A 23,422-nucleotide genomic window follows, 5' to 3' on the forward strand; every position below is an offset into this window, starting at 1 on the left:
TGAACATTATGCGAGTCGTTCGTACCCGATCCCAATTAGCGCCAATAACTGTTCACATCAAAATATCAAACATTACTATTCTATATAAATTGAAGTTTTTATGACGTTTGTTTACATTTTGTACAATTTAATAAACGAATCATATGTAACTACCAACTACTAGGTAAGTGTATATAGCACTTCAATACACACGGTTGGCGCTGCCAATCATAAATGGGGGTAATTGCTTTTATATTTATGAATATCTATTTATTTGATTAACCTAAATTTTAACAGAGTTACATTTAGCCTATTCCAATGGATGTAGGAAAAAAGATAAACAAACCTTAGATTTGTGTATTTCTTGCGATTCGCTAATAACTCCGCTATATTGTGCACTATTGGGAGTTTATGATTAATATATCTTTATTCAAAACACAACACTATTTGACTTAACTACTTATTTCCACTTTCATTTTAGTTTCCAAAATTCCAATAACAGTTATGTCGACGTTCGAAACGCAATTTCTTCGCAATCATAGTGAATAACATAGATTATTCAAGCCAATGATATCGCGTCAAAATGTTGTTTAATTGGCTTTTCTCCTCTTATGGTTGGAATAGAGTATATAAGGGTTGTTTAGGGGGTATTTTTTTAAACATTGATTTCTCTCTTTCTTGCTTCATTGATTTGTCAAACGAAAGAAGAAGACAGCATTGTTTAGTTAATACCCCTTATACAAGAATCATATTTAAAACTGGATAAATATAACTGTAATTTATTGGTCTTTCTAGTTTTTTCACGCTTCAGTCAAGAATTTTACATATTATTTAAGCACAGCCATTAGCACAGTGTTATTTTTTTATATTATCTAGTTTATAGCTTGTCATTTTTAATCTATTTTGGAAGGCAAATGTTACCTTGACTAGATTTTATTATTTATAAATTAAATAGGACAGGCCTATCCTATTTTCTGTACTCGTACGCGCTGACTTGTCGAAGAACTTTTTAAAATTAATTGTTTGGAATCTCCTGCTAAGGTAAAAACTTGACTTTGGAATTCATAACCTCTGAAGAACACTTGGTCTTTTAAATTTGGGAAAACGTACGAGTCGTTTTACCAAAAAGATAGATATGAACGCCAGCAATGTCTCTTTCAAGATATTTCTAAGAATATTACTTTAATCTTTCTCTTTATGTATAATATGCTTGAAATTTAAATTATCATTATTTATTTTATGTGTGGAAATAAAAAGGTTTCATTCTTTCAAAAAAAATTATCAGGATAAAAATATCCTCCGAGTGATAAATGTTATCGACATTTTATTGTGTCAAAATTAAATTAAATGTATTGCCACCTTAATTAAAAAAAAAAAACTTTCGAATGATTTATTGCTTCGTTACTCAAGAACTACGTTCAGTATCGATAGAGAAATTTCTCTGACAATGTATAAAAGTCGTTATCCAAGCACAAGTGCGATTGCTGGATTATTGTTCTGGGCTGTAATTTAAAATGGTTAAAAGTATAATTTATTAATCACGAATCATAATATATCTTTAAGAGGCTACTTTTAAATTATATAAGTTTTACAAATCGAATCAAAATCTGAGAAGAGACAAGAGAAAGAAGAACTGGTGAAAGAAATTCAAATTGGCGGCAATTTTTTTTTGTCAATTTATGATTATTTACATATATTCAATATCAAAAAGAAATAGCCAGGAGGAGAACATAATAACATAATTTTAAAGAAATCGCTTTTTTTTTCGTTAACAGATTCTTAGTATTCGTTAATGTATAAATTATTTATTATATTTCGTACAATATTACAAATATGCTTCTTGAAAATAATTGGCTGCTTTGACATCTAAACTAATACATTTTAAAAGCATCATTCTCGATATTCTTCCAACATAAATAAACACATAACCAAACAACATAAATCGATATTCGATCTTACATATCGATTATTACGTACCGAGTTAATAGTCGAATAACCCGGTGGACAGAGTATAATACAATTTGGTACTGATACTTTATCCTGTTTTTGTTTTACACATTAGAAAGATATAGTAAATAATAATGCCAGCTATAAACTAGGAATCTGAATAAACTAGTTTACAATATCGACGAACATGACGCAATTTATATTTATGTTAGAACTATACCAAGAATAACATTAGTTTTATCGAATAATTTTTTAATCTTATATATAAGTCTTCTTTAGTCAATCGCTATGTAAACATGTTGTTCATGTATACTAATATCTTATGTAAAATAGTGAGATTATAAATTTAAACGTTGAATTTTAATTCCAAATTATATGAATATATTAAGGATTGATTCGTACCTGTTCTAATGACTTATGATGTAACGAATTGATAACTTTTTTTTTTAATTGTGTTCTATATTTAAAATTATTGACAATTGTACTTATCTAATAGAAACAGAAAAATACGTAATATAAACGTGAAAATCTTGTTCTTTGATTATTTTATTAGCTTAACTATCTATTCATTGTTAATGTCGACCCCTTAAGGGAAACACAAATTTTAAATATGAAAATCTTTTGAATATTGTAACACAGTGCAGGGCCATGTACAGAGTAATAAAAACCTGGAAACTATTTACTCTGTTCTACGAAGTGTCTTTATTTTTGGAGTATAGTAATGCACCATTCAGCCCTTTCATTATTTCTGCCGTGTCACAATTTTCAATTTGATTTTCCGATTTAAATGGTTAGTTTAATATTAATCACTTTTTAACCAACGTTATTGTGATAATGGGCATATATATTTTTTAATATTAATATTAAATGACAGGCATTTCGCTTCATTTTATAAACAGTTTTTAAGGCTTCCTAATATTGAACTTGACTCCTAGTCACATGATTTTTATTTAATTTAGATTATAGTATCAGGATTGCATTTTATTTTGTCGGTATGTTTGCTACTTTTGGTCTTTATTCACATTCCATTGTATACTCTGTGGCTTTTTTTAAAGCGTAAAATTCGATTTGAATTCTGTTTGTGTCCTAATTTAAATTTCCTATAAACGCTACCTACCTACCTAGGTATTCATTTATGATTATAACTAGCATTGTTTAGTTAGAGTAAATATATTTATTTTATAATATCACTAATGTACTTAATGTTATTGATTGAAATACATGGAAACGTGAGCTTAATTTTAGTTTTTCTGTTCTTCCTTAATTTATCCCCATCCCATATTTTTTAGCTGAACAGATTGAGATGATAAACGATGTGATTGAATTAAGGATTATAAAACTAAATTAAAATATATATATATAAGTTTTTCACAGAAAATCTCACGACAAAGACATGGTGCATATAGTTTTGTCGCTACAAATGTCGAACATGACCCTTATTGGTGCAGGTGATAGTTCTGCCAGATTTCATACAAAACTCGCAGATGAACTTGTTTTTCCTGCGCCGAACACGTGATGAAATATGAATACAGGAAATTTTCCGAAAATTTTCGATATTCCACGAACGGAGATGTTTTAACGAATGCCATTCACGAAGCCGGCTGAACGGTGCCGTTTAGTAAAATGGCTAGGCTGTTCATTGGATGGCTAATTCGGTGGTATGCTATGCCTAATCGGTCTTTATGTCGCAGGCAAATAGTTTAAGCTTTTTAAGTTAAGTTTAAGTTAAGCTTTTTAATTAAGTTTAGCTTTAGACATAAAGACCGATTAAGCAAGCAACACATTCATCGCTCGGCTTATGAAAAATTGTATTAGTCTATGTAGTTACGTTGGTCACTCTTTGCTTTGAAATAAAAATTAAAACATTAGTAAATATTTGTAATCAGCTGTTTATTAAAGAATTTAATTAACAAAATAAATAAAAGATAGAGACAGTTACAATGTTTTATTCGAAGCGTCAGATACAGACGAACGCAGTCCCTTCTATAAAGGTACATACAAAAATAACATTGTTCATCAACAACGAACGCGAAATAAATACATCACATTAAATATTAACTAACATGACTAGACTAGTTTACAATAATCTATAACACAGACTCCACTAAGTTTTTTTTTTTTTATGACACAGTTTTAGCGGGCAACATTATGATAAAAATATACTTAGTGTAAATTATTTAATTTCACTAAGTTGTCGCAATAAATCAATATTTATACTAAAGAGAATAAAGTCGATTTAAGTAACTTAAATCTAAGGCTCTGATAATGATGGAATGTATAAATTATTATACACTGTAAAACTCATTATATGTTTTTAAATCACCAAGGGAAGAGAAATTAGGATATTTTGGCCTTAGATGTATTTAAAATTAAATTTAATTTTAAGTATAAAAAATACTTTGCTACACTAAACACTGGACGATATATTAATTCCATTGAACTTCTTGTCTTTATTTAATACTACAAAATAATGCTACATTAATTTATTAACAAAATATAAGTGCACTATAAAATTTATTAATGCCTTGAAATTGAAGTGATAATCTATTCCCAAAAGGAATGTAATTGTGTTTGACTCGAAAATTCTAAATATATACGTGTATTTGTGTATAAAATAAAGGGTGTGTTTCAAATGAGTTCATTGATTGGAAAGCCTTGGACAAAAGATTAAAATAAACAAACAAATCGTAGAACAAAATACAAGTTGCTTTTAAATACAGAGCAACTTCGTTTTTTTAATTATTATTCTATAACCTATGAATTGATATACATGGATATTTTATTATTTTTAGCAAATAAAGATAGCTCAGAAAGTTTTGATTTTCTTTTCTATGCCCAAACTTTTTATTAATAAAAACTTAAATTGATGTAATTATAAATGATCAATACAACAATTTAAGAAGTCCGCGAATCCAATGTGTGGGTATTTTTTAGCAATTGAATTCGTACATAATGTGAACAATGAAGTTTGAAACTAGATTTTAAGTTTTATTTTTCCTAAATAATAATTTTTTGTATGAATATATTAAAAACTAGTTAATTTAATCTAGCATACCTATATTTAAACAGTATTTTATATCTCTCCCATTTCATGATAAAACAATATATTCTAATGATTTATTCATTGTTCTAACTTTTGTTTACATTCTGTACGAATAATATTTGAATGATGTTTAAATATGCACAGATTATAAAATAAAAAATGGAACGCGCGAAACATTATAGTAAAAAAACGGAAGCGAATACAAATTTCCGGTAGTGTGAGGAGCGATGTCATTCGCATTATTAATCATTGTTGTACGTATTAATAAATCGTTAATTCATACAAAACGGGAGTTACCACGGGAATTTGCATTGTTGCTTTCGTTGTTTGTCTTTTTAATATATTTTGATACACATAGACAAATAAGTATGACATTTAAAAACGACTGTAGTCCATTTCAAAAGTATAAGCGCCAAAAATACCACATCTTTCTAATTTCTATAATCGTTAGTTGTTTGATTCCAAGCTCCACGTTTTAACGACATATTAAAAAAACAAAGTCCCCTCCCCTAGTCTGCCTATCTGAACGTAATAAACTAACGACTTGAGGAACTTTATGAGACTTTAGCCAATATGTGTATCATGATATAAAAGTTTTATGTATTGCATAATGTACCTACCGAACGTATAAGACAAGGACACCTTTCATTGTGTGTTCAATGTATATGATATGATTAAAATATAGATAAGCGTATGCCCGACATGCGCTGTAACGTCTTAAAATTTGAAACGACATTTGCCGTACTCAAATTTTTACAAATTACTGTCATGGCAACTTCTATGACAGTTGATAATTTAAAGAAAGTAAACGTATCCGTAAATTTTAATGTTTAAGTTCATTAACCTCGAACATCGTATTTTGTATATTTATTACTTACATTTAAATTTCAGACATTTTAAGACGAAGTTTTTTCGTATTGTATTTTCCCCACAAAATAGATATTGTGATTAATTTAATTTTATATTATGTTCTTAACGTCTCGCACGACTACTAGTGAAATGGACTATTAGTAATGATCTTTTTACATTCGTATTAAAATTCGTAATTCCATATCAGTTCACTTTATATAATAATATTACTAAACAACAAAATAAAAACGAATTAATTTAATCGTATTTGATAATATTTTGGCCCTTCGCTGTTGTAAATTATTTAATTAACTAATTAGTACTTAGTTCGTTTAAATAATTGTGTATTTATTATATAATTAATTTAATTTATTAAATTGTGCGTATAGAATAAAATGAATGCTTTTAGTGTAATTTTTAAATTGGGTGTATCGCATAATGTGTTCTTTGATATTTAAAATTAGGCCGACATTTTTTATATTCATCTAACTATTAATCTAAGAGATAAATATGGCACACCAATAAAATTTTATTATGTTGGTCCGTACACAACACACATAAATATACAATAGTCTAGTTCGTTTGTCTAACAATTACTTAAGTTTAGTCTTAATTAACTCCAAGCCAAATAAAGTGGAATGTTTGAGATCGTTAAAAAATATTTTAACATAACGCACCGGAGTGAAATTATTTGCATTCCACTAGAACCATATCGGATGCAAAGTAAAACGATCGTACGACAACATCTCGAATAGTTTTTCTTAAATTTTCAACATACTTCTTTACATTTGAGAACATTTCAATCACTTCACAAGCAACACGAGGGCTACTTCGCAGACGAACACACTCCGATGGAGGTCGGTATCGCGCCCACCGCCGGCCACTATATGATGAGCTCCGGCGCGGGGCGGGCTGTGGGCTAGCTGAGCGCGGAGTAGGCCGGCGGCGGCGGCGAGGGCGCGCGCGCGGGCAGCAGCACCGCGATGTGGTAGGGGGGCGGGGCCTCCGCGCCGCGCGCCTCGCCCGCCGCCTCGCGCTCGGCGCGCGGCAGCACCGTCAGCGAGATGTCCTCGGGCTCCGACAGGGCCGTCTGGGTGAATTTAGAAAATGCTGGATATCGGCTGCTTCGTTCCAAGTAGAATATCATGGGACACGTGAAAACGACTAAAATATACACTTACTTTCTTTGACTACGAAACGCGTCGATACTGCACATCGGAGTCTATGCACCGAACCATTTATGTGATGGCCCTACTTTTATACGAGTATGTAAAAAAATACTGTGGTATAAAAACAGAATATCGAAATGAATATCGTTAGAATGACTCTCTATTAGGAAAAAAATCATTAGATTTTACTAGAGTTTGAAACCACACTTGAATTTTGTTTACTTGGTGTTTAATAACTTGTCCGAGTTGATCCCTCTGGGACTCAATTCAACTCAATCAATTACCAGAACCTCGGGAGATTACTCACCTGCATCAACCGTCTGAATTTTATGAATTAAGTACGAAATATAAGAATGAAAGCGGTTTCTTAAATGTCATCGTGATGTAGCTTCTTGGTCAGTCTGTCACGTTGCAACAATCAAAGATCTTAGATAAGACACAAAACATCTTTATCTAACTTAGGTAACTAGTTTATGCTTGTTTCTTGTATTTTGTTTTTTTTTTACGGAAGGTAATAATTTCTGTACTCATATTATAAAGCGCAAGTAACTGTCTGTTGCTCTTTCGCGGCCAAAATTTTATGAAATTTTTAATGAAGCAAGTTTGAACTCCGAAGAGGACATAGAGTTTTTTATACCTGACGACCAATCCCTACAACGAGAGCGAAGCTGCGGGCGACAGCTAATTAATGAAAACAATGCATTTATTTAGGACAGATACATGAATCAAGTCATATGAAATTATTTTGTCCTAGTTATACCCAATAGAATCAATTTATACTTTATTTAAGTAGGTTCCTACGAGCACCTTTGACTTGTCGTTTTAATTTTTAAAGAGCTAAGGGAGAGCTCCAACTATACGTATACGGAAGCGAGCCCCTACCTCCCGCGGCGCGGGCGCGCGCGTGGGCGTGCGCGGGTGGCGGCGCGCGGTGGACGACACGCGCTCGGGCGGCGGCGGCGGCGGCGGGCTGCGCGCGCGGCACAGCGACAGCGCGCAGCCCACGCCGCACACGCACGCCACGGCCGCGCACACCACGCCCGCCTCGCCGCTGCTCTCCGCGCTGCTGCCGTTGCCGCGCATCAGCTGCGAACGCGCCAGACGCTGAGTCACGTGAGCCAAGCGTAGCGGACTGTTCGATACTTTTAGGATTTCATAATTTGCCGACAAATAACTGTAGCATATGTTATATTATCACATCAAAAATATAAAAACAATGTTGTGTTTTGGGACATTCAGTTGGAACGAAGATACAAACTTCTTTTTTATTTTTAAAATTCGGATTTATTATTAATCTTCTTACACACGGACTCTCCGTTTAAGTATAAAGGAAAATATCCTCGATAGTACCAAAATAACCAACCAGTTAACCAAGTGCTATCGTATGGAGTTCATTTGAATTATTCTACCGTCGAACGTCAATCACTGTCAATAGTCTCTACGGATTCGTTTTAGTTGATTTAAACTGTACATACAAAGGATACACTATGAGTATATAATGTCTACGCTTCACAATTGAGAACGCGATGACAAATTAAGTTGAAAATCTTTGGCGAAGGTGACCAGTGAGCACTTACCATCAGATGTCCCATTTCCATAAAATAAAAAATAACAAACCCATTATCTTGTCCACTCTACGTTATTACCTGCCGATCGAAATAATACTTCGCTCCGGCGAGAAACAGGGTCGCCAAGGCAAAAGAAACCAGCATTCCGAACTTTAAATGAGGAGCCATCATAGGCGAGTGGTGGAGCCCCAGCGCTGCGGTCCGCAGCAACGTGTCCGGCGTCACGCTGCGGGCGGCAGCGAGACTTGCGATAGTCGGCTGAGGTGGTTCCGGTGGAATTTCCACATACAGGCTTGACTCTTCATTTTGACGCCTGCTCGAGTGTACAGCTGGCATAGGTGGAGGCCTTGTAATCAAAAATTATGGTTTATAATTTAAATCTCTTAATAGTATAGAACAACGTCACTTCCCGTCGTCTTTAAACTCAGATCTTGTAAACTAAGCAACGGATTCTAATGCGGTTTTCATCAATAAAGTGATTTAAGAGGAAGGTTTATATGTATAATACATGCATAGTATAGTAGAAAAAAGCCGATAATTTAAACTTTCCCAACCGGAAAAAAAGCAAAAAAAATTTTTTATGTTCATTGCTCAATCTAAAAGTTGTACCTATGGTGTAAGTTTACGGGAAGATAATAAAATATAACTTTAAACGAAAACATAAAGGACATATTAATATGAGCGGTCTGAAAATAATTATCGTAAACTAAATTATTATACGTTTAGATTTTAATAACAGTGACACAGTATTGTTTTATCTGATGAATGGAGCTTTGCAAATTGCTGCATTGTTGTCAAGCAGGCACTTTGTTCCTGTCTCTTGTAAAATGAGAGGTAAAATTATAATAGAACCCATAGTGTCGCAGAGGTCTGGGGCGGCGCGGCGCGCAGTCGACGGGAGCGAAGCGGTGCACGGGCGCTGCCATGCCCTTGCGGCCCGCCGCCGCGCACACGCGCCCGCGCGACCTCCCCACGCCTACGTACATACATTACATCATTTTCAGTTTTTAAGTCATTCTACCACCCTGTTAACTACGGAGATAAAAAACTTTTTGTTATAAAAAAAATAAAAAAAAACACCCTTTTTATGGCCTGAATATTTTGTCTATGAATTATACAGTTCCTACATTTAGTTCTCTAGGATTTAAAATTAATCTATCTCTAGTACATAAAATTAAACTAGCAAGATAAGCTGTTTGTTTATACATACTTATGTTAAAGAGTGTTTCAATATATAGTATAATTAATTAATGATTTATTTATTTTATATATTAATTATATAAATATTACAAACGGCAGGTATTATATTTCGAAAATTTAGGTCATGTTCATGGACTTATCTCAACTTCAAAAGCGACGAGCGAGTTTTTTGATTTTTTAATATTGAACAATCTTGTTTTTTCGATAAAATATTTTATTAAATTGATGTCAAAATGAATCGTGAAAAAAACATTTTGCATAGAAAACTTTATTGTTTATCTTACCAGCTGATAATGAGGACGGTACGCGGTGGCGGCCGCTATAAGCGCACTGGCTGCGTTTGTCGATCCAGAAATGCATCGGAATTTAGGAAAATAGCAACTCGAAAATTAACTCCTCTTTTGCGTAAAAATATAATATTATTATTTTAATTAAATCATTTCTACATCTTTTAATGCTTGACTAGATTAAAAATATATCTACAGCACTGTAAATACACATTTAAATTGATCTAAACTCTTAAATTAAGGATGGTAAGCTACTGTTAGCCCATTAGTCTTTGTTCAATTTTTTTTTAAATTATACCACATTCTAGTAACTTTTAACTTATTTAATATACATTTAAACACTATTAATATACAATGTTTAATAAACATTACAGATTCATTTTATTGCAATATAGAAATTTCACTAAAATATTAAGAGAATCTTCATTTCATCAATATAGCTGAGAGCCACTTGACAGCCATTTCTGGGCGGGGTGCGCGCGAATTCGTGAAGCAAAACAAACAGAACTACCAACTTTGTACCTGGAAAATTATGCTTGGAAAATCAATATTTTGCAATCATATGGAAGTCTTCACAGATATGAAATACCTTAATATACTATATTGTTATTATTATTAACATTTTGATAAACCCGGTATGTTTTTACGTTTCATTTTGGTCATAGAAAGCAAATTTGATCCTGTTAGTATTTTCATCACATAACAACAACATTTATATTTGAACAGAACAAATCTAAATGATAATGGAAGCACTTACATTAATGTTAATGTTCAACAAATTAGTTGAGTGTAATTAATATTTAAAATTAACGAAGGAGCCGCAAAATATTTAAAACTTTAAGTTTGAATTTTGCGCTGTTCAGCATTGCCAGATTTATAAATATATAACCTCAATACCAAACTGATACTTAGGTACAGTATTATAGTTTATTCAACTCAAATGTCTGGTCAACTAAAAATATGTCTTCCAATAGCTCAATGCTATCGGATGATTAGAAAAAATGGTTATCATTTTGAAAAATAAACCATTTTCTATTTTTAAACATCTAAAAGTACCACCAAACTTTTGAGCTATTTCATCTTTACGCTTAGGGATAAACTTTTATGCTAGCAACTCTAAAACAATGAATATAGAGGGCATAGATATTTCCGGAATTTTCTCGATAATTAAAACGTTTAGAAATTTAATAAAATGTACAAGATTTTTATTTGCTTAAAAAAATTATATTTGAATATGATAATAAAATTTTAAATAATTTCAGAATAAACTATTTCTGTACGAAATAATTTCAAGCGCTTTGCTTTATTTTATTCAATTGACATTTATATTAATAAGATAAGATGACACAAAAAAAGATTTAAAACTTGGGTAATATTTATGAACGAAAGCTAAGGTCATATAAATATCATTACAACTGCCAAGTGCCAATTGCCATTCGTAGTTCTTTGTTGTTGGTTGTATATGAATGTTAAAATATTGAAAGTTGAAACTACTGTTACACTATTTTATTCGATCTGCCTGACAATAAATTTTTAAAGAGTTCTCCCTGGTGACTGGCAAAGTCTATATCAGATATATTCATGTTGCTGTGGGTTTTATTACGGGAAAACCGTAGTGCGTTGCATTTATTTAAATTGCAAAATTCATTTTCTCTCGAAGTGTTGTGGGAAAAGTTTATGATTTTAATATTATAGTTCATTGTTTACGCGGTCACTATGTTGATCGCGCCAGCAAACTCGCGGTCTAGGGCTAACGAAAGAAGGGCAAAACCCTACTGCAAATGCTGGAACAAAAAAACACCCGTTCTTTGGAAGCAGTTAAGAGCCTGCAGTTGCGGGGAAGACAATGATGGTGAGTGTTCTCCTCGCTTGGATTGGAGTCATTTAATATAATCAATATATTTTCAAAGATTTTAAACTTGAAACTTAACTTATTCATATTTCTTAGTGAGTGAATGGCGATGGTCGACTCCAGACAGTAGCTCCAGTCGGGTAGTAATTAGCGAAGACAGAAAGCAAGTCACCTTCCATCCTTTCTACAGTACGGGCACAGCTGCTGCTAAAGGAGATACACCATTGCTGCACAACCACCACTACTACTGGGAAGTGAAAATTCTTACGGACACATATGGCACAGATATTGTAAGTATTTATTACTTTTACTTTCTCTATCAATCAATCAAAATATTTTATATTCAAAATATACTTCTAAAAGCAATTTTGAATCGTCACATTACAGTTTTTTCTAAATATAAAGGCAGACCACTATAATAAATTTAAAAAATTTAAGTATACAATTTTTCTAAAAATTTTGTGATTTTGAAATATAGATAAGGACACTGCTGGAATCCAATGTTTGTGTCTCATAGATGAGTACTGTGATTTTTTTCCATTAAAATATAGTTTATTAAAATAGAATTAAAGTTTATAAAACAGAACTTTTTAACACGAAGATCTTACAAAATAATTATTAAAAATTTAGGAGCTGCATAGCAAATTTGTTTTATTTTAGAGAGAGAGATTTACTTATATTTTCTGAGATATTATTTTTAGTCTGGGTTTTACAACCATAATGAAAGTTAATTCCTGGCTTAAACCTTAACTTAGGAACATGGGATTGTTTCCCCCATTGAAAAAAAAATTTAATTGCATCAATATGTTTAAATGATTACGATATTATGTGAAAATTATTAAAATCCGTGCAATAATAAGATCTGTATATATTTATTTAGAATATTATACAAAGATATATCCAGCCATTACAAGCTTTAATATACGTAATGTCGATTTAACAATATAGAATAATTTAAATAAAAATGATCATAAATAAAAATTTGATAACAGATTGAGACAAAGCATTTTTTTACAAATTTGTAACTTATATTTTATTTATAAGTTCATAGGTTTGTTAAACTTTAATGTCTTCTCTACTGGGCTAATGAAAAGGACTTTGGGTTCCTAAAACTGATCCCCTTTCCCACTCTCATGTAAGTGAAGCTACCGGTGGTAATTTAATTCACGAATACAGTAGAGATACGAGTTAATAGAATTATTTATCAAACTATTTGATAAATGAAACCTTTTTTTTAAGATACTGATAAGAATGTTTTATTAATATAAGTTCAATGACAACTATATCCAAATCTTTTATCTAATGTGTCTTTATACTTTCACATTGTTTCGTTATCATAGGACAATACCCCAATTAATTAAATGATCACTGATAAGACGTCGCATATGGCTTTGAGTCTTGTTCTTTTTTTTTTTTATGGGTAGGCGGACCGTCGTTTTGGCAACCTCTGATGTTAAGTGGTCTCCACCACGCATAGATATTGGCGCTGTTAGAAATATTAACCATACCTTCTCCAATGCACCACCAACCTTGGGAACTAAGACGTTATGTCCCTTGTGCCTGTAGTTACACTGTTACGGTCACCATCATCATCAAACAGCATCAAATTCTCGCTTGTCACTTCTTATATTAATAATATTATATACCAATCCGTTCTCCAAGATGTGCTGCATCTTTTAGTGTAAGTTTCATCTATTTTGGTCTACATGACTTTTTGTTTGGCATTACAAGATAAAATCTAATATTTTTAGTAGAGATAAGGCGTAATGCAGGGGCTAGGAGTAGGACGACGACCGGGATCAGTAATTCAACCTGCGACTTTTACATTGCTAGTAAACCGTTAACCGTTGAACGTTAAATGTGTTTAATAATTAAATACATGTATACACTAAATTTGTGACTCGAGGGAAAGGGACGACAGTAAATAGATTATTATTATTAATTGGGATTGTTCGTTGTAGCATATACGAACAATCCTATTTCTTTTACAAATCTTATATGCTGCGACTGTTTGTGAGTTTCCATTTTTTCCTGTAAGATCAAACATTAACAGCTGCAAAAAAAGTTTAAATAAAATGTAATGCTTACGATTTAATGTGGAATTAAACGAGCAGTATTCACAAGTAACACGGTAGTTGCCAATTTTTCACTAATTAAAATAAACTTTTTGTATTAAAACGGATATTGTGAGATTCGGAATTTTGTTAATGATTGCATTAACAAGAAAATAAACTCACTCAAATCTAAAATATTTGGTACTAATTTCGTTAATATGTTAAGTTTTTTTTATTGTTTTTAAGTTAGCGAACTGCCTCTGAATAGTTAGCCAAATGTTCCTGATGGTATCAACCATCCCTTGCATCGCCTTTGCGCCATCAAGTGGCACTAAAATATTATGTTTTGTGTGTCTGTAGTTTCACTGACTCAATCAGATGTCAAACCGAAACACATAATTGCTGTTTGGCCGAATACATAATCGTCATTTCGATAAGGATATAAATATTAAACATAATTCACAGATGGTAGGGCTGGGCACGAATAAAGTAGACACGGCGGAATCTCAATTCAAGTTTACCTCTCTCCTCGGTCAAGATGAAGAGTCATACGGGCTATCCTACACGGGGGCCGTGCGACACAACGCAATGGTCGCCCGGGACTCTGCCGGTTTCTGCCGCGGGAGCATCGTGGGAGTGCGAGTGGACTTGTGGCGAGGCACGCTCGAGTTCTACCTGAATAGGAAACCACTAGGTATGTCCTTATCAATATACTTATAGTCTATTCTAACATTTCCAAGCACAAGAGCAAGAAATATAACCAACTTTGATATAATCTGTGTTATTCACTATGGATGCGTGAAAAATGGCTTTAATAATGTTGCCGAAGATTTAACCAGAAAATCATAAGAAATATTTAAATTACGATATGTTTATCTTTGCTCCTTATTCAGTCGAAAGACATTCAAAGATTATAAAGTCGATGAGTAAATTTTTCTCAACCGACGATTTTTTTGGATAAAAACTGAATGTGGAGTTAATTACTCCACATTCAGTTAGTCATTATTAGAAATAATGACTTCGTTTATACAGTGCCATACCGAAATTAAACATCCATAACATCCCTGGCTTATAATGCGATACTTCTCCTGTGATCACACATCATGCACTTGTTTAGCGAGACAACAAATTACTTTCGATACTTTTATCATATTGTTTAAACAAGTTGTAATTAAAATTAGCCTGATCCTTAGCCTCAGACATTGTTATTACAGTTTATCGACTATTGTAATAAATAGTACAGATTAATTTTAATTGTGTTCAATATTATCTTCGCGAGACACTATTTCTCACACCGATATCTTAACTTGATATTATAAATTCGAAAATGTTGCCATGGGTACAGAAAGGGTACCTAACACCTGTCATAGAATCAAATCACCTCCTCTCCCCTATAACTCGGACCAAGCTTCATGGTTCGGGAACTAGTAGACATAATGTCGCCTACATGTGTCTACTACTGAATATAGTGTCAATATTTTAAAAAAATATGACTCATGACTTAGCAGAAAAGAGGGTAAGGTCAAAAAAGGATTTACAAAAAATAACCTTTAATAAAATGTCGACGATTCTGTACCGAATTTTCATAGTATACAACCAAAGGTTTAGTAGTTAAAAAACATTATTCATAAATATACATACATCATAGTATGTAGGATAATAAGTAATATAGTTATGATAAATGTATATATCAGATGTACAAACTTACTGCAATTTACTGTTTATTATATAATGTAAGATTATTATATTTACGACCACAACTGGTTCAGAGGTTAAGCTATATAGTATAGATAAAAGTAAAATCACCACTAATTGCTTAGGGAACAACAATTATGAGTTTATATGTATATCAATACCTATTACAGATATATAACACCTATCTTGTGTTCTTTGAAACGTTAAAGTCAGATTGGCGAGAATGAGACCACATTCTAAGGAGAAGAACTGGCAAGAATCTCGCTAGTCATTTCCACTATTTCAATTGTCAAAGTTATGAATTAAGATAGTGAAAATAATACTTACATAAATGTTCGTCTAGCATAAATGTATATATACCTAACGTGCATGTTATCACGCTATATAAAAAAAGATAAATTAAGTTCAAAAAACGTCTGTTCGGATTTGTAATTTTTCTATCAACTGAGCTATGTCGTCTTGTAATACAGTCGTGCTATCAGTGATGACTAACAGGGGTCCCGTTGCAGGCATATCGTTCTACAACCTGCGCCGCCACCAGGCGCTGTACCCCATGGTGAGCTCGACGGCGGCGCAGTCGTCCATGCGGCTGATCTACGCGGCGTCGTGGCGCGCGTCGCTGCTGGTGGACGCGGCCAAGGTGCTGGCCCCCTCGCTGGCGCCCCACGAGCGGCGCCTGCGGCTGCCGCCCGGCCTGTGGTACACCTTCCGCTCGCAGTTCTGGCTCACGCTGCCCTCCGAAGGTGAGTCCTCTGCTTGAGACTCTGCAGTCGGTGGGAATGAACAGCAACTCATCGATTGATAGATGTATTATGTTAGTGAACGAAACTAAATGCATCTATATGAAATTTATGGAAAATTTTCGCTTAACCTTAAGATTTATCTTGTAAGATAAGCCTATAAAATGCCCCGGTTGACAAATTCATATTGTATATTATTGTACGTGGAGATTCGAATTTAACGACTGCTTGGATTTATTTTTTAATTATATTTAGAAACAGATAAATATATAGGTTACTTCCTAATCTCGTTAGACGAAAAAATAATTCTACGAGACTGAGTAAACAACAAACAATGATAAAAAGTCATTGACTCCCCCCATTGACATTTGTTTGCTACACAGATAACATAGATTAAACATTTTTAATTAACTTTTTTTATAGTAGATCATAATGCATACTATGCGTGTTTGTCACATTTGAATTGAAGATAAGAGAAAGAAAGTAAGGGTATCAATTAAAACATATTTTTGTTGAAGTTCTTACTTATCTTTAATTTTTGATGCAGTCTTTTTTGTAGTAACACCCCCTCACGGTAATATGGTTTATATAATTTAGGGTGAAAGTGACGATTTAGCAACAATAATTACCATTCTTTTGTTTTTTTTAAATTTTGTGTACTTATGTAAATTCTAGGAGGACAGTCGGACGACGAAAGTGAAAAGGACGAATCAGCTGGCACTGAAGCCGTGAAAATGACGAAAAGTATGGTAAGTAAACGAATAATAAAAAAATATACTGTTAGGAGTTTCGTTAAAAATAAGAAGTAAAAATCCTTAAAAATTTTAAATAATTATTTCACCTTTTCATTGTAAAATGACAAAAATAACATTTATTTTATCTGGCAACCCAAAAAATTCAACATATAACTCCTATAGACATTATTTTAGTATGACATTATTTTGTATTAATACATTCACAGTTATAGTAGTGACAAAAACTTAACAAAGTGCGCTTAATAATATACGGACTCAATTTAAGATGTGTAAAAATAAATTAGAATTTATAATTGTTTTTAAAAAAAAAAAATCTCCAATGACTAGGCTACACACATTGTCATCTTAGTCGTGAGTTTGTCCTCTGACAAGGATAGGTTAAAAGACGCTAAAATAGTTTCAATGTTAAGATTCACTGCATCAAGACTTACTATAAATTTATTCACACTTCTTTGAGACCACGTTACGAGTATTAACATTAGCAAATTCTTAATATAGTATTATCCAAGTTAAAGCCTTTTTGCACAAAGTTGCATTAGCTTCGTACCAGAAGACTAATTAAAAAAAAAAATACAACTGTCTAGTAGAATAGTTAATAAAGATACATTATACTGATTAATAAAGAAATAAACATTATTTAAGCATTCCATGCGGTTTCCTTATAGCTTCGCTATCTTTATTTACAATACAAGACTATTCCACTTTACTACTTAACTACTTTAAATTTCCTCTAAAAACTCCGATGAGAGCTTCGTTGACATTCAGGACGCCATGATGAATATCATAGATTATTAAACATCGCGATCAATGATATCGCTTAACCTTTTTCGTCGTTGATCTCTACATTCAGTGTGATGTGATTTTCTTCAAATGGGTATCAACTTTTTCCTCTCTGGGGTTTAATTCGGTAATTGTAGACAAGAGAAAAATGTCCTTATTATGGCAATATGATAATGTCACATTGGTCTGTAAAGACCTTATGTGATATCCAGAGTTCATGTATGTGTATTTCTGTGTTCTATCATACCTTGTTAGAATCCTTACATCATCCCGAGTGATTCTGGCTATAAATTTTTTACTTTGTTTTTTCGCAAGGCAGTCGGTTGGTTTAATTTTTGTAATAGTTATTCATTGTCTCTTGTTCTTCGTTGAATTCTATGTAACGGTCTGCAAGATTCTGTCTCCGTGAATATAGTCACGAGATGAATTTTGATGTGTCGTGGAATTTTATTCTTGGTATATTGTTTCTAAACGTTTTAATGTTTAATATTAGCATATCTTTGTTGGTGATGTACTTCAAATAATGTTGATCTGTCTTATAATATTTTATAGAGTGTCTGACTGATCACGAAATCTAACGATTGACAGCATTTTGCAAAAATGGAAAAATATGTGCTGCTTAGAAAAAATGGATACAATGCAGACATTGTACATTACAGTGCACAAACGCCATACGACCTCTGGGTCGTTTGTGCACTGTAAAAGAAAGCTCTTATAAACTAAATGCGAATTTTGCTGAGTGCCCGTAAAACATCAATAATAATTGTATGAAAACTTTGCAGACTTTAACTGTTTTTCTCTTAGTTTTTTATGCATTTTAAGCATTCCTCATTCTTTTAGATTTATTTTGTATTTAAACTTTTTTTCGTAGTGTTTTTTTTCCAATGCCTTCTATTTTTTCTGACATTACCATCTCTGTTATTTCTGTCAATGATACCCATTATTACGTATCTGATCATAGCGATTGTTTTCGGCCTTTCTGTATATTCATGACTTTCTAAAATCAGATATTTCTTTTTTGTCACTGTTTCTGGTCTTTCTGTTGGTTCAGGTTCTCTCGACGGATGAGTCACAGTTCCTTCGATTCTCTCCTCAAATTTCACCAGAAAGGTCTTTGTCAAAATTAAAACTGTCCGGAGAGGATGACTTTGAAGATGAATTAGAGAAGGATGAGCAGCTGCTTGAACTGAACGACAATCTACGTGACAGCTCTTGCACGCTGCAACGCGAAAAACAAAACTGGTACAACCTTCTTAGTTCTCTGTTATTCAAATATCAGATCACTGAGGTCCACGTTGGTATTACATATTTCATTATCACTCTTCTCATGTCTATCACGCTTTAATTGAAGTCATTAGACACATAAGATAACATCCCAAACATAAAATAACATACTAAATCAATGTTATTCGATTCGGTTCTCACTTCATGATTTCTCCAATAGTTATACAAATCGGTCGTTATATTTTCATAAATAGGTATGTCGTCAGATTACTTAAAATCGTCATAACTGTTTTACCGGCAGCTTATCGGTAAAGCAGGCAAATCGATTGAAATTTGAAGCCATGTTTTTTTAGCCTTGTTAATACGGGTAACTCAAAATCAATGACTTCCTAAACGGGTCTTTATATTTTTAAGCGTTTTAAAAATAAAATAGCTTTACATGACTTTATTTATAATATGTATTCAAACCTTCATTTGGTACGAGTTCTTCTGTAAACTAAAGTAATGTCTAAAAAAATATATTATATTTACTCAAGCAGTGATTACACATAAACCCACGTAATTGAGTATACCATCAATTTATCTTTACCTTAATAGTATTTTAAGTTATAATATTTTTACTGACAAATTAAGGGGACTTATTTATTTTTATTTTTAACGGCTCTAAACTAGTCATTGCTTTACGTTTGAATTTAAAATCTGAAATGTGATTTTTGAATACTAAACATATGCAGGTATACAAAATAATTAATGATATAACTAAAACTATGAAAATTTTTATGAATCGCATAAAATTGTTTAATTTAAAAAAAAAAGAAACATTCCCTCTATTAAAAAATATCTGTGATACATTTGCTTTGTTTTATTTTTTTATCGTTTCTATAATTATATATTTAAAATATAATTTTTATAATATATTTTTTTAAATATTTACTGCATTTACTGTAAGGCGACTAAAATAATATTAACAGACAATTTACTCATTCACTAATATATTTAATTAAAATCATATAGATTTTTCAAAAACCAAAACATATTGAATTGTCATTATTAATATTAGCAAGTTATGATATAGATATTTATGTTTAAAGATTGAATAGTGACTATCATTTAACCGCCCCCCCCCCCTCGCTCTCTCTCTTTCTCTCGTTGTGCTATTCCTTATCACAAGCATTAGTTTAACTTAACCTTTTATTAAAGTATGGGTTCAAATAAGTGATTTTTAATGTTTCAATTAATTCATCTAATAGACATTTCATACATCTGTGTCTGTTTGGTACTGATAACAAAATAATCAATAACAATCATTTTTTTGTTTTTAATCAAAATCAATTTTTTTTTTAATATTATATTTTTATTACTTTATTTCGATATTATCATGGATAGCTGTATCACAGTTAAACATACTTTATTGTTCAAACAATTAAATTGTGGGAATTCGAATATTTTCATTTTATGCGTTTAAGGGGTTGCCTTTAAATTCAAAACAATAGACATTCAAAAATATTTATTTCAGCTAAACGAGGTCACTCCGGATCAGTTCGTGAACGGATACTACGTGGACAGCGTCGAACCTGACTATCGGATCGTCGTGTGGGAGTAAAGCTATAAACAATATCTTATGGGTCTTGAATACTTCACGTGTTTAGTAATATTACATTATAGTAGTATTGTAGTAGAATTAACATGAACGTAGCTAGAGAGTACCACGTTGGGTCGTCAGCTACAGCTGACAAATACATTTGCCACGACTTTCTTATTATTGTTCAGTAGTGTTGTATTTGTCTTAAATGAATATTGTGGATTAGACTAGAAGATAGAGTAGATTTAAAATAATTAATATATATTTTTTCAAATTGTAAGTCATAAGTTTTTAACTTATGTATGTAGGCGTTAGGCTGTTTGCTGTAATACCTTGTGCCACACTCAGAAAAAAACTGGCTGCGCCCATGACAATGAGCGTTTGCTACGAACGTATAATATTGCTATAGAATTTTGTAAATTTAGCAAAAGTTTAATAAGCGAATCCTGAGCGACGATGGTTCCAATCCTAGTCGCAACTATTAATATAATTTTATGGTAGATTTTGTTCCTTAAATAGGCTAGTGTTTTGAAAACGTTATTATTAGATTAAGATATTCTTCAATATATAAAAAACGTTATTTAATTATATTCATATTTCAGTAGAATATATTGACTAACTCTTTACACAAAAACTGAAAATTACAAACTCAGCCTTAAAAATCAGCACTTAGTTTTGTGTTTGCTAGTTCTGTAATTTGTAATGTAATTTCAAACTACTTAGAGTGACATTGAAAATCCAAGTACATAATCTCTATTTTGTACTATATTTGACAGGGCTAAAGGACTTAACGTCGTTTTTTAACCTCGTGCAAGTGAAAGATAGCAATCTATTTTAGCTTTGTCAAAGTAGTTTAAATATTGTGTTTGATGTTTTTATCTTCATAAAATATGACTTTCACAAAAGTTTTTCAAGTAGTTGTGTTTAAATAATTAGTCTGTAAACTAAGATGATCAAATGTTTCGTATAAATCGAATATATTTTAGCTATAATGACGGATTGTGACAGGGATAAATGTTAGTAAGAAAATAAAAGTGTGTGAGTGTAGTAGTGGTGTGTTATACGCCGGCAAACATACAATGTTTGGTGTTGTATAGCAATTTATTGTTATTGTAAATCCATTCCAAGAAGAGGCTGTAAGAGAAGTTGGAAGGCTAGAATAAAACTAACATTTCAAAATGATTACTTTAAATTTAAAATTAGTGCAAAATGGCGATGATAATAAATCTGACAGATTATAATATTCGTTATTAACGAAATATTCATGGAGTCGGATATGCGAGCTTGAAATAAAACGCGTAAGGAAATAAAACTTGTACAAATCAAATTAAAATTTCTTTATTAAAGAAGACTTTTACGAGTACTTTTAAATTGGCAATTAACAGAATTGTAAAGCCGGTTTAGTAGAAGCAGAACTGGTAAGAAACTCAGTATTTCCTCTTATCCAACATTTGACTTACATAATTATGTTAATTAAATACTAAGATTGTTTGACTTCGATTGATCTTTAGCTAGTGCCATACTTGCCTTTTATAGCAAGCCTTAGGCTCTCGGAAACTGGGTATTATATAAAAACTGAAAAGTATGACGTGTATGTGGCAAAGAGTATGTTAAATATCAATGTTGTTATAAGAAGATTCACAAATTACATACATCCTTACAACATGAACAACTAAAAATCTCTTCATATCGCGACCTTAAGGTTAAAAATAGTGCTCATTTGACGGACTTAAAACTATTAATTATTTGCTATACGCAGATAAGAATAATGTATTTTAACTTTTTATTTTATAAATTTAAATATATTTATAATATCCCATATTTAAAAGTTGTATTTTTAAATTATTCCACATTTAAATTATGTATGGGAATCAATTATCGTTGTAAATTAACTTTAAACATCTAAAATATTATTATTTTTTTCTGAATGTGTAACTATATGAGATAGCTTATAAGTCGAGTTCAGACATATGATCAAATTTCATAAATCCAATTAACAAGCTTTTATTTTAATTTATAATGAAATTCGAAATCTAAGTATAACTTTTTTCCAGACTATTTATTTATATGTATATAGTCGCATGTCTTGGATCAAGAATATGGTGGTTATCAACAAATTCTAAATTGTATATTAATCTAATTAATATCCTGATATATTATAACAGTGTCTTCATTTTTTCTATTAAATTAATCACGTAGAAATGAAATTTCAACTAAATGGATTGCGTAATCGGTAAAAATAAATGTTTAAATATGAATGTTGTTTTATTTGTAAGTCCTTAAAGACTATATTTACATTGATAGATATATAGTACTGTGTAACAAGTGACTGACTATTTCTTCAACCTGGAAGTCCTGGGATAACAAAGGAGTCCATCCCTGAATTTAACCGTTTTTAAGTCGGGTATTTTAGTGATTTATTGTAAATTAAATAATAAATATGGAGATATATTAAGTTTTATTATTTAACTTGAAACTTCGCTCGGATGACGTAAACGCACCGTTTGTTATAGAACCTTTTTTAAAAGATACCGTTTTAAATAACATTGAGTTCCCAAAATACGAGTTAGTTCAAAATTGCTATATCTACATATTATAACATTAGCTAGTTACTGCCAACTGGATCTATATACAACAAATAATAAAGTATTGTAAAAATCATGACCGCGTTGAATAGTGGCAATAATAGTGCCTGACA

General features: G+C 31.9%; 2 protein-coding genes across 3 annotated transcripts; one reads left to right on the top strand and one right to left on the bottom strand.

Moving 5' to 3' along the window:
- Window positions 1-6,322: 6,322 nt before the first annotated feature.
- On the bottom strand, window positions 6,323-10,281 carry LOC125068326. Its single transcript, XM_047677430.1, has 5 exons — window positions 10,040-10,281; window positions 9,408-9,531; window positions 8,626-8,901; window positions 7,870-8,050; window positions 6,323-6,908 (listed from the first exon to the last, which is right to left on the bottom strand). The coding sequence occupies exons 1-5, from the start codon at window positions 10,113-10,115 to the stop codon at window positions 6,738-6,740; spliced, it is 828 nt and encodes a 275-aa protein (XP_047533386.1). The 5' UTR covers window positions 10,116-10,281; the 3' UTR covers window positions 6,323-6,737.
- Window positions 10,282-11,483: 1,202 nt separating this feature from the next.
- LOC125068190 (SPRY domain-containing SOCS box protein 3-like) lies at window positions 11,484-22,976 on the top strand. 2 transcript variants are annotated; one of them, XM_047677237.1, is made up of 7 exons: window positions 11,484-11,894; window positions 11,991-12,184; window positions 14,414-14,642; window positions 16,153-16,386; window positions 17,059-17,132; window positions 18,970-19,160; window positions 20,659-22,976. In XM_047677237.1, the coding sequence occupies exons 1-7, from the start codon at window positions 11,759-11,761 to the stop codon at window positions 20,660-20,662; spliced, it is 1,062 nt and encodes a 353-aa protein (XP_047533193.1). In that variant the 5' UTR covers window positions 11,484-11,758; the 3' UTR covers window positions 20,663-22,976. The 2 variants fall into 2 exon arrangements, with proteins under 2 accessions (XP_047533193.1, XP_047533194.1); XM_047677238.1 differs by lacking the exon at window positions 18,970-19,160.
- Window positions 22,977-23,422: the final 446 nt, after the last annotated feature.

Source organism: Vanessa atalanta, chromosome 13, assembly GCF_905147765.1.
Source record: "Vanessa atalanta chromosome 13, ilVanAtal1.2, whole genome shotgun sequence".
In the NCBI taxonomy this organism is placed as follows: domain Eukaryota; kingdom Metazoa; phylum Arthropoda; class Insecta; order Lepidoptera; family Nymphalidae; genus Vanessa; species Vanessa atalanta.

Coding starts and splice junctions, on each gene's coding strand:
- LOC125068190 (XM_047677237.1), top strand. CDS start 11,759: ATGTTGATCGCGCCAGCAAACTCGCGGTCTAGGGCTAACGAAAGAAGG. Junction 11,895..11,990: donor TTGCGGGGAAGACAATGATG/GTGAGTGTTCTC, acceptor CATATTTCTTAG/TGAGTGAATGGCGATGGTCG. Junction 17,133..18,969: donor TGAAAATGACGAAAAGTATG/GTAAGTAAACGA, acceptor CTGTTGGTTCAG/GTTCTCTCGACGGATGAGTC.
- LOC125068326 (XM_047677430.1), bottom strand. CDS start 10,115: ATGCATTTCTGGATCGACAAACGCAGCCAGTGCGCTTATAGCGGCCGC. Junction 8,051..8,625: donor TTCGATCGGCAGGTAATAAC/GTAGAGTGGACA, acceptor CAACGGCAGCAG/CGCGGAGAGCAGCGGCGAGG. Junction 6,909..7,869: donor GCGCGCCCGCGCCGCGGGAG/GTAGGGGCTCGC, acceptor AAATTCACCCAG/ACGGCCCTGTCGGAGCCCGA.